The 11,333-nt window shown below is 42.2% G+C and overlaps 1 protein-coding gene across 2 annotated transcripts; it reads left to right on the top strand.

Annotated features, from left to right (window-relative positions):
- Positions 1 to 1,426: 1,426 nt before the first annotated feature.
- cd164 (CD164 molecule, sialomucin) lies at positions 1,427 to 10,014 on the top strand. 2 transcript variants are annotated; one of them, XM_080490387.1, is made up of 6 exons: positions 1,427 to 1,709; positions 2,455 to 2,529; positions 6,782 to 6,850; positions 7,712 to 7,816; positions 8,551 to 8,637; positions 8,965 to 10,014. In XM_080490387.1, exons 1-6 carry the CDS (start codon positions 1,640 to 1,642, stop codon positions 9,123 to 9,125), a joined length of 567 nt encoding a protein of 188 aa, XP_080346513.1. In that variant the 5' UTR covers positions 1,427 to 1,639; the 3' UTR covers positions 9,126 to 10,014. The 2 variants fall into 2 exon arrangements, with proteins under 2 accessions (XP_080346513.1, XP_080346514.1); XM_080490388.1 differs by lacking the exon at positions 7,712 to 7,816 and having other exon boundaries at positions 1,444 to 1,709.
- Positions 10,015 to 11,333: the final 1,319 nt, after the last annotated feature.

The following is an 11,333-nucleotide window of genomic DNA, read 5'->3' as shown; positions in this document are numbered from 1 at the left end:
GTGTAGTTTGATGTTATAGTTATTATGAAATATGAAAGTCCAACACTTATATTGTTCCAAACGCGTGGCTTCAAGGAGCTGCGTGGTGACGTGTGGCACTACTCCAGCAGCCTGATGTGCTTTCTGAACGGCCAACTCCTCGGTACTGAGGAGGATCTTGCCTGCTGGGCCAAAGGTAAGTGGGGTTTCACTTTGACTCATCCACAAGCTTTCCACATGGCCCTGGCTGAGGACGGCTACAAGAAACACCTCCTAAAAAAAAGGGCAAGTTTACTTCATTGTCATATAAATATCAAGAAGCCACTTTTTATTTGTGTCGATCATTTAATCATAATTTCATCTTGAAATAATTGATTTTTCTGGTTCAGAATATCTTGTGTCTTTTGAATTTCAAAAAAGAAGTCTTGTGAAAGAATACGTTTGTCCCAAATTTTAAATGTAAAAATTATTACTTATTAATGTAATATCACAAATCAAAGTATTCTGTTTATTCGGCCCAGGATTCAAATTCATGTGAGAATTTATCAACAGTGAGTTTGTTATTTTGACTGTGGGTATATGGTGTATGACCACAAAAGATCAAGAAGATTGGTTTGATATAGTTTTTATAGAAAATGTGCTCCTAACCGATATGATGTGGTGTGAACATGCTTTGGATATCAGCTCAAATAATAAATAAATTACTATATATTTTTATATATATTTATCAATAATATTACAAAATGTGGATTGTTACAATTGTGAAAAAAATTATTGTTAGATTAATCATTTAAAAAATAATTATTTTGCCCAGCCCACTATGGATGGTAGATCTGTGCTTTTTGTCTGACATGAAAAGTGATCTTGGCTTGAAAAACTTTGGTGACCACTGGTCTAGAGGAGGATATCAAATCCTGGGAAAATTTTCTTGCGATCAAAAATCTTTATGGAAATTACTTCTGGCATAAATATGCAGAGGATGTATGTAGAAATACTTCACTATTTGTAAAAAGTATCCTGGGCTTTTAAATACATATGTGTACATCCTTAACCTTAATAAACCCTTTCTTTTTTCTTCTTTTTTTCTGTACAACCCTAAAAAAAACACTCTTAGTGCTATTCGCTTTAGGTTTTTTTTCTTCTTAATTTTGTACAACTGTAAACCCCGGGTAGGATTTTCATAAGTTCAGTGAACTTTGTATTAATTTTCTTTTCTTTTGCGGCTTGTGCTTTGTTGATATGCAACTCAAATAAATAATAATAGTATATATATATATATATAGCTATATATATTTTAAGTATTTTAAATACTTGCCACGGATTAATATTACTCAGGTGTGCTTCAATCAGCCAATCAGAAATAAGAGCTGTGTGCGCGTGTGTGTGCGTTCGTGCGTGCGTGCCTAACTGCGTGTGTTGACGTGTCCCCCCCCTCCTCACAGAAAGTAGTGCCACGTGACCTGTGAAGTAGGAAGTGGAGCTCGCAGCAGCACTGAACAGCCGCAGCCACACACACATACACACACAGATACACACACACACGCACGCACTAAAGACGAGCCCTGCCAAACCTCTTCAAGTCTCACTTTCTCGACGTTTCTCGACCCGCGCAGTCTGTCCTCCGTCCCGGTACCGACTGAGCAGACAGTTGGCCGCAGTCATGGATGTAAAGGTGGTGTTTTTCGCGGTGTCTCTGGCTCTGATTGGCGCAGCAGCCGCGACACTCTCAGGTAAGTTGTTGGGTTTTTTTTCCCGTCTAATGGCCACAGCTTCAGGTAATATTGACTTTTAACCGTGTTTCCCGCTCTTGGAGGTCTCCTTCCTCACTTCACGGGTTGTCACTGGTCCCTTCGAGCCTCCGTTTTGCCAAGTTGTCAGCGATATTTCCACGCTGGGACTCAAGTTGATCTGGCAAACGCGTTTTCGCCCAAACGAGCCGGCGATGTGACCTCAAATCACATTTATGTTGTGTAACGTGACATTTTCCCTTTTTCACGCGATTTGTGTGAAATGACTCTTTTATAAGGACTGGTGTAACCTAAAATGTCCCATCCAGCCGATCAGGTGTCAGGAACCAGAAGAGCTTGTTATGTAAGAGCCTTACATGCGTACTGTGCCACAGTTTTACAGTCATTCCCTTGATTTACAACATTCTGAAGTCCCTCTGTGATGCTTCTTGATGTAGATGATTCTATTTCAGACATGTTTACATGACCTATGTAGGGAGCAAACCGTCGCTTCTGGCCATTGTGAACTTGCGGTTTGGACAAACCATGAAGTTAAGACAAGACGATGAGGCTGGGGTCAAATTACCTGGACTCGCATGACTGCCGAGTCAGGGTTGTTAAAAAATAGAGATTCAAATTGAAATATATTGTTCCCGAAAGTCGAAGATCCTAATGTCTCTTTAATTGGTAGCCTAATTTATCCTTTTGGGTTTCACCTACTATAACATGATACTTGATTTTCTTCCAGATGACTGTGCCTCTCTGGCCTGTACAGCATGTGGATCCATTGCCGGCTGCCAGTGGGTGAATTGCACAGACGATTGTGAGTATTGGTCATAAATATGTGGCGTTTTTATGTGTGTCTACATTGTGCCCACAGCTGATCTGATGGGACGTGTGACCCTGGGTATGGGGGGAATGTATGGCAGGGGCAGCTGACTGAACACATCATGTCATTCCAACAGTTTTATTGTAATCTTGTGGCAGCGGTGAGGATAGAGTGCATCAAGGTTAGGCGCAGTCTTGCAGGCTATTGTATAAACTATTCTCTTCAATGATCTGCCTGGAACACTCTCTTTATGACTTGATAGTTTCATTTTATTCCTGTATGCTGTTTTTGCTCCCCGACGTCCCTCCACTGTAATTTCATTATGTTAATGCAGATGTCAGTGTAAACATGAATGCTATAAATATGAGAAATCTCAACGTCGGCACTGTAGCGGCGTGGTTTGGAAATATGCCGTGATGGTGTTTTTGTTTTAGATCTAATTTGGGAGTCTGCTAGTTGTTGATTTGAGGTTTGGAACATTTGGGCAGAGGGAGTTCTCATAACTGTGTTCCTGATAGCGTCCTGAGTTAACTGTGTCCCTCTATGTTTTCTTGTATGTCGCTCAATAAAGGTGTGGCATGTTTTTGAGATGTTATCCATCTTGTGGAATACAGTCACAAGTTTTTCAGGGGGAGCAGAGATCAGCCAGTGTGATGATGTATCTTGGTATTGTGTCAACAACGCGTTACGAATGCCGATTAGACTGTGCGGTGGTGTTTCCAAAAAAAGAAAAGCCCCACAATTGAAGATCTTGAGTCAAACGCACCGTGTTCCCCTTGAGGGTGTGTCTTGTAAGAGACGCGCAGGTCTTGAATGATTGTAATGAAGATGAACAAAAGAGGAAGCGAAGAATCGTTTGGCAGGAAGCCAGCAATGTCCTCCCACAGGAAAAGGAGAGGAAGGAGAGAGTAACCGAACAAGTGACAGGAAACTGTTCAGATCGGGTAAATGATTAGCCTTCCATGCCTCATTGTCATAAACCACGCTTTAGCTGCTTTTTGCCTTTAGGCCCAAATATTGGAAACTACTTGTGTCACAAGTTGGTTGAACAAGTGAGTCCCGGCGAAGCTCGGCAGGAGTTTTCAAAGCTCAAGGGAGTGAACCTGTTTGACAACTTCACCAATGAGGTGCTCTGATTCTCTCCCGGAGAAGCTACACTTTGAGATTTGATCCCTCACCCTCTTCCTATCTAAGCCCCGAAAGCTCTAAATTACTCTCCGGTTTATTTTGAGGATGTTTTCGATCATGAAACTGAAAAAGAACATTTTGTGTGATTTCTTGTTTCTATGAGCGTGACTGGGTCTATGTGGCATTTTCTGCACTGGTGGAAATAAACACTCACCACCTCCCAACACAAAAAAAAAAACAACCTCAACCATGAAGTTATTTTAGGAGTGTATTCTTGCAGCAACTCCATAGTCATTTTAAGTTTGAGACAATTTAGTTAGTGACTTACTCAGATTTGTATTTTCTTTAAAAACATTTTCCCTTCAGGTGAAATCACTTGTTGAGGAAACTTTCCAATTTCAAACAACACACGCCAAAACAAACAGCAGACACGAGGTTTGCACACGCGCAGGTGTAAGAAAGTCACAAACACGCCCATAGTGAGTCTCCAGCAGCCGCTTTCACAACCTCAGGAATGGCTGACCTTCTTGAAACAAGTGAAAAAACCAGAAAGGTCGGCTCCTGACTGAAGTGCCACGTAACCGCAGTGCCACAAAGATCCCACGCTTCCAACATTGCCATCCGCAGATTTATCTTTGGTTTAGGGATTTTGTGTAAACACCTATTTGGCGTCAGAAGCACGTCTCCTAACCACCTGCTGTTTTAAGTGCCTCAGGATTTTACACGTGTTCAGAATTGTGGTCCGGAAAACAAAGCTCATCCAGGCCCGGGAGGCTCCGACACCTCCTGCTGCAGCCTGGATGTGCTGCGTGGTGATAATAATGTCACCATCTTGGAAAAGAGTGAGAGCAAGTCCCGTCTGTCACAGCTGCCTGTGAGATAACTTCCCCCTGACATGTTAGATTTAAAAAAAGAAGAGAAAAAAAAAAAACACCTTCCTTCCACATGGTTTAACGTACATAGACCACACTGTAAAGTCATACAAAAGGTGTGGAAAAGGAAGGTGGTGATACTTTCAAAATGAGTCTGTGGACCCGACTGAAATCGCACTCGTAAAGGGACTGTGACATTCAGGTTCCAGATCTAAAAAAAACTTTTTTTTTTTTTGGGGGGGTTCCTTTTTAAAATGACAAGCATTAGACGGTTGACTTCTAATGCTAAAGCCAACGCATAAAAAAATATAGTGGGAAACAACAAAGTGACACTCTGAATAGAAGGTTGTCACGAAATCACAAGTATGACATGACGGTAAAACTGGGTTCATAACCTGTGACAAGGACCACAATCGCTGCTGTCTTTCTGTGTTTAAGCTGCTTTATCTGTAATTTATGGGCCGCCACCATCTGGTGGGAGTCATTAGGTTTTGTTGCTCTGGATTATCGGCCAACAAGCAGCGAAGGTGCAGGAGGATGTTTTCCAGCTCCGCAGCAGGTGCACCACGCTGGGCAGAGGTCTTCATTATGTCCCCGTACACACAGAAACTAATTCAAGAGCAGTTTTGACGAGAAAAGATGGCGACAGGCTGTTGGTGGTGTTTCCTTTCATTGCTTTTTATAAAGCTTAATGGAAAATGTCTTTTCCATCTATGCGTTGGAGGCTTGTGTGTATTCTCATGACTGCGTTCGGCTCACCGCAGCTACAAGACTGAATCAAATGGTATTCTTTGCTGATAAGTCTTCATTGGGTCAGATAGTGTCAGATGAGACTTTAACGTGAACCGCAGCAGCGACGGTTACAATGTCGAACTGAGTGGGAGATATCGGTGGTTACGAGGTCACGACTCTTCGACACTGTGAAAGACGTGCTTGCTAATAAGTGGAGATGTGGAAATTTCCCTTCCTCTACTTGCTTGTAAGTCTGTAAAACGTGGTCAGATAGGAAATCAGTAATTCAAAGACGTATAGTTGTCTGTGACTCAGGCTTATTTGTTGAAAGTGTTTGGCTCGGAGGAGGCTTTGTGTCGGCCAAAGTTCTCCGCTGTCATGGTTAATAAGTAATCAGATTATACGGTGACATAAAAAACAGCGACATTATTGGAAAAACTAAACGTTTTCAGCCTCAAAACCACGATGGATGATGACTTGGTACATGCAAATGAATTAAATTATTGTGGTTAAATCCAATACATATATATGTATTAAAGTTAATGCCATTGTCTTAAGTTCATGCTATTTCAGCTGTGCTGCACTTCTGAGGCAAATATTGTACATTTCTTTTTCCCCTCCACTGCCTGGATTCATCTCCCTGCCACGCTCACCAGTTCTGATTCTACTTTAGAAACAGAAGATCCATTTAGAAAATCTTAACACGTTGCGGTGGATTGAAGGAGCTCAGCCTGAACGAACTGAAACATGAAAATGCTTTTTCTAAGTTGATGCATTATGCACGAGTCTTTAATGTAAAATATAGTGACGCACTGCTGACAGAAGCATTTCTGCAGTATAAAAACACGTGCAAACGTTTGAACAAAAAAAATTTCTTTTCATTGTGTTGTGACGTGGCGGTTTGTCGAGTACTGCAGTTTGACCCAATGGACTGACTGTTGTTTTTCTTTGGTGTTTCATACCTGCAGAAAGTCTGTTTAACCGTTTGGTACTCATACTTCATATCATACCTCATAGGTCATACTTGTCATAACAAAAACTCACAGACCATTCACGATGTCTTGCACATTCAAAAACTATCTGGAAGAAGAGAAACGGAGCTTTACACCCACATACTGTTGTTACATTTACTCCATTGCCGTAGAAGAACTTCCTGTTCTGTCAAAAACCCACAGGGATATTGAAGAACGTCAAACTTTAAATTTGAAGACGTTGAACAAACATATTTTGGTCATTGTGAAGTCATAAAATTACGAGAACTTAACTAGTTACCTGCATGGTTTTGGTGTAAAATGGATTACAACATCAAGTATAGTAAAAACATTCAAAATATCCAGATATGGTTTGTTGTTGATGGTTTTTCTTTTCTTTTCTTGTGATGTGTGGTACATTAGTGCGAGCTGGCTACCCTTTCTGTCTCTTGAACTTGAAACTAAAACAGTCCTTTTGAAATATACCGTGAACTACTCGTGTTAATCTAATTGCCGCAAATCCTCAATACTTTTGTCTTTCAGCGGCCGCCAGCTGTCGCAACATGACCCTGACAGCAGCTAATGAAACCTGCTTCAATGCCACCTGCTCAGGTAAGTTCACCAGCACATCGAAGCAGAAATGATCCTTTCATATTAACAGGTTGTAACATTGTCTGTCGATTCTGTTTGGGTCTGACTCGTCCCTTACTAAGGTCTCAGTTAGAGCCTGTCCACACGAGTTTCACGTTTTTGGCCGATTATCCACACGGTGCAGCATTTTAGGAGCCTGAAAATGTTTGTTTTTGTTTTTTAACACGAGTCCCACAATGGGGAAATTCTAAAACGCGGGCCTGGCTGTGAGATGTGGATGGGCAAGATGCACATCTACGGAAATGATGATGTCATCGCCCCTCACCCCACCGCGGTCCACGATGTTGCCTTATAATCTCAATAATCGCGGACGACAGAAGCTGCAGAAGCTTGTGATATTAGTCGGTTTAATAAGGTGACATGTTAGATTTCTCCAGTACCAGGAGGAGCATGGACCTGTTTAACCCTGAGTTATATAGAAGTCTATGAGCAGGAATCAACTTCTATAGTTCTATCTTCTGTGTCGTCTTCTGCGTTTTGGTTGCGTCACAGCACCTCTTGAGGCTTGGCATATGTACTACATGCCCCGAGGCATCGTGTTGAGCCGTGTTCATGGTGAGGTGTGGCTGAACGTTATTTTTTGAGAACGCCGAGGAGAAAAAGGCTCGTGTGGACAGGGCCTTAATGCTCATTAATCGTTGGTGTGAACGGGTTGGGTCTGACTTCTATCCCCTCCTTGTGTTGGTGCCTAAGAGATGATTGTTTTAATCTAACATGCAGACATGATGGACATTAATGTAATTTCTGGGCAAAACTGTGTTTGGGTGCTTTCTCTCGCTTTCCACTTTATACCCTTGTCCCGCTGTCGGTTCCCCTGTCCAGTTGCTCCGTCAGTCTCGAGCTCAACTGCTTCTGGTACGGTCACCCCCCCTCCTCCCACTACCTCTGTTGTCACCACTGCCGCCTTTAACAGCAGCACCACCTCAGGTAACGTCTTCCAACAGGCCCGAGCTTGTACCTGCTGTGGTCTGTCTTCTCAAGTTTCAAGCAAGTCGTTATGGGATTTTATTTATTTGAAATACATATTCTTAAGTTATATAGAGTTGGGCCAAAATTCCTTTAATATATAGACCATATTAAGCTCTAAATACATTAAATATAGACACAAAGCAAACAATTTGTCATTTTAATCGGCCTCTTTGCTACTTGTCCACTCCTGTAAGAGTTTATCAGACTTGTATTGGGACAAGACGAAAAGCAGCTCTATGAGTATGTATTCTTGTGGCTTGCAACAACTCTGTTTGTCACAGTTACGTTTGAGTCCAACTCAACAAATTCAGCTTCACTGTGCAGTGCTGCTGTCATATTGAAGTGTTTTTGTGAGAGACGCAGGAAATCAGGTCTTTCAAATGGGTCACTGAGGCTTGACCCATTTCACTGGTTACACTGGAAATGGATAACAAAGACATCAAAGTACTAAGACCGTTAGGGATAAATAGAATTGCATAAGACATTCAAAAAGAGGTATTCAGTATCAACTTTTGTCGGGTTTCTTTCTTGTTCGAAATGAAGCTGCAGTGTTTTACCCCTTATACTAACATGAAGAACATTACAAAACGTTTTACTGTCATTGCTTCTCTAACTGTGGTTTCACAATACAGAAGTTTGTTATAACTTAAGGGTAATGTGGTAAACGAGCTGACAAACGTGTTCTGTTTTAGGCAATGGGACTGAAGTTCCCCCCACTGCAAGTCCCAGTTTTAACGGCACCACCATCAGTTCCAACACCACTGGAGCTCACGTCACAAGTAAGTTTGATTGTTTGTACATTTACAGGTAAAAGACGTGTAACTTGTCTTCAGTGTGAAAGTCGTGTCTGTTCAGCTTCCACCAGACTACCATCTCCTTAAAGGGGAGACCACTTCTATAGTGTTCAATGTGCCGCATTTATGGCACTTCAGCACCGATGTCAAAGCTCTGCAGTACACTGTCTGCATACTATGCTGTAAGTCTAGGATAAGAATGTGTGTCAATGTGTCATATCGGTACCTCAAATGTGTGATCGTTTTTAAATAACAGTAGTATGAAATATTCATACACGTTTCTGATTCCCCTCCTTTCTGTTTTTATCTCAGCCAATGCCCCTGGCACCACGGCAGTCGCCCCCCATAAGAACTCGACCTTTGATGCCGCCAGCTTCATTGGTGGAATAGTGCTGGTCCTGGGTCTGCAGGCTGTCGTCTTCTTCCTCTACAAATTCTGCAAGTCCAAGGACCGCAATTACCACACTCTTTGAAGTGAATGCACTTTAGGATCCTCATCATTCTACGTCTGCCCCCCCCCCCCCCCCCCCCCTCACTAACTAGACCTACCCAGAGAAAACTCCCACTCTGCACTTGTTTATCAGGGTGGACTCAAACGGTGTTTTCAAGCAGCCCCCCCCCCCCCCCCATTTTTTTTTTTTTTAATTCTTTCAAAACTTTGACGTGTGTGCCACTTGTGGTGTTTGTTGCTATTACTGGTGGCCTTCTAATCTGTATTAAGTTGCACACGCACGCCATATGTATGGAAATTTCTGCCACACTGATTAGTGCAACCAAGCAGATCTGTGGTGATGGTTCGTTTCGGCCCGGAGCTTATGGATCACGTCATGCTCGCCACTCCCACCCCCATCATGGTGTTAGTCATCCTGCAAAGACCACTTTCAAGTGAACTGAGGGGGCTTGTGTTATTTACAGACCTTGTCCTATTAAATCGACCACATGACAGTTGGAAAAATTAGTCTCGTATAAAGAGCTGTTGATGCCGAGTCGTACAGCATCGCATTGGGAGACGCCGTTTGAGTTCACAACTATTCATACATGCGTTGATTCGGTTTTGTTTTCAGCCTAAATTGTGAGTCGTCTCTCCTCAACGCGGCTGTCCCAAGTTCATAGACGACTTAAAAGAGGCGAGGTTTACTCACGGGGGAATAAAAGCAACACCCAATCATCTGACGTCAGAGAAAAGCTCTTGCCTGCGATCGGTGTTTCTCCTGAGATTTACGAGTTCTGTGAGTTTTCTGTTGTTGGGTTCCCCTGGGAAAACGTGTCCCCCCCCAGTACAAGATGTGAGGAAAAAGTCAAACATGAACTGCCAGCGAGCCGTTCAATGCAATAAATGATGTATCGGGTCATTTTGCTCCCATTTATCTCCTGTTATTTCTGATCTCCACCGACATCCAACCTTCCCCAGTCGGGCTGCTGACACGGAGCTGGCCCCTCCTCTTTATGGAGGAGTCATAATGAGTGATTGTAGGACTTTTTTGAATTATGATGAATAAGATTGGGGAGGGGGTGGTGGCATGATGCACCTTTCTTTATGTGGACAGAGCAGTGAAGTGCCTTTAATGTCCAGTTTGGTGTAAAAAGAGAGAGGAGGAGTCTTTTCTCCTGGTTGAGGCCCGTGTTCTGTCATTAGTTTATATTTGTAGGAGAGAATTGTTATTGCGGTGCCGACGTTGGAGAGGACCGTTGATCCCAGCTGGACTGAAGAGCCTTTTGTTGTTGAAGAATACAGTAGATAGTTGTCACTCGAGGGCCTCGATCGGTCAAGACGTTTCTTTCGCGGTACAGAAGCAGTATGTGGAGTGTGGCAGCCAGTTGAGCAATGTAAAGGAAGAAAATATACAAAGTTATTTTTGGAGATTGAAGTCCAATTATCAAGGATAAAGTTGTATTACAGTGTTTAGAGTAAATGGTTGAAAAGGTTGATGGTGAAACGTTTGATTTTCCATGAGAAGTTTCAACCTTTTGTCAACATGTTTTGTCATATTCCAACTTCAAATGTGTTTCTTTTAAATTCTCCCCCTAATTTTTATTTTTTTGGGTTGACTTCTTAAAATGTGTTTTTTTTGTTTGTTTTTGTAATTTTTTTTTTTCTCCGTGTGGCCCTAATTCACTGTCGGTATTGAAGCATGCATACACACACACACACACACACACACACACACACACACACACACACACACACACAGTACATAGTACATGAAACCCACTTTGACTTTGTAGGAGGACATCGTGTAAAGGCTCCCTCTGTTTTGTAGTACCAAATAGCACATTTGGATTTCCTCCCACCTCGATGTCGATGGTTGCAAAGTGTGTTAAACTTAAAAACAAAGAATGGAGCTGGGAGGAAATGTCCAAACTTTTAGTATGATGAAGCTAAGAGGGTACTTTTTTTTTTCTTTTCCCCTATCTTTTTGGATAAGGAAGTGGATGAATGAAGCTCGATTTCTCGAAAATGTTGAACTTCTCCTTGTGCACGAGCGGGTTGTGTTTGAAGTGAAGGTTTAGCTGGCTGTGCTCGAGATCATGTCGTGTAAATAGCTCGCTGCTAACTGTGATTTTTGTCTTCGGTTTTTTTTCCCCATCTGTACATAGCCATGTTCGTTTTTTTTTGTTTTTTTTGTTCATGCAGGTATCTTAAGTTCAGAGGGGCGAAATGAAGAAGCATTAGCAGATCG

This window comes from Lipophrys pholis (genome assembly GCF_963383615.2).
Source record: "Lipophrys pholis genome assembly, chromosome: 21".
Taxonomy (NCBI): domain Eukaryota; kingdom Metazoa; phylum Chordata; class Actinopteri; order Blenniiformes; family Blenniidae; genus Lipophrys; species Lipophrys pholis.
Note: the sequence above shows the minus strand (reverse complement) of the source record. Positions and strands in the feature narration are given on the sequence as shown.

What these genes read in the sequence shown, in the direction of transcription:
- cd164 (XM_080490387.1), top strand. Translation starts at nt 1,640, where the DNA reads ATGGATGTAAAGGTGGTGTTTTTCGCGGTGTCTCTGGCTCTGATTGGC. An exon ending in AGCAGCCGCGACACTCTCAG is followed by an intron (nt 1,710 to 2,454) that starts GTAAGTTGTTGG and finishes ATTTTCTTCCAG; the next exon opens with ATGACTGTGCCTCTCTGGCC. An exon ending in CTTCAATGCCACCTGCTCAG is followed by an intron (nt 6,851 to 7,711) that starts GTAAGTTCACCA and finishes TCCCCTGTCCAG; the next exon opens with TTGCTCCGTCAGTCTCGAGC.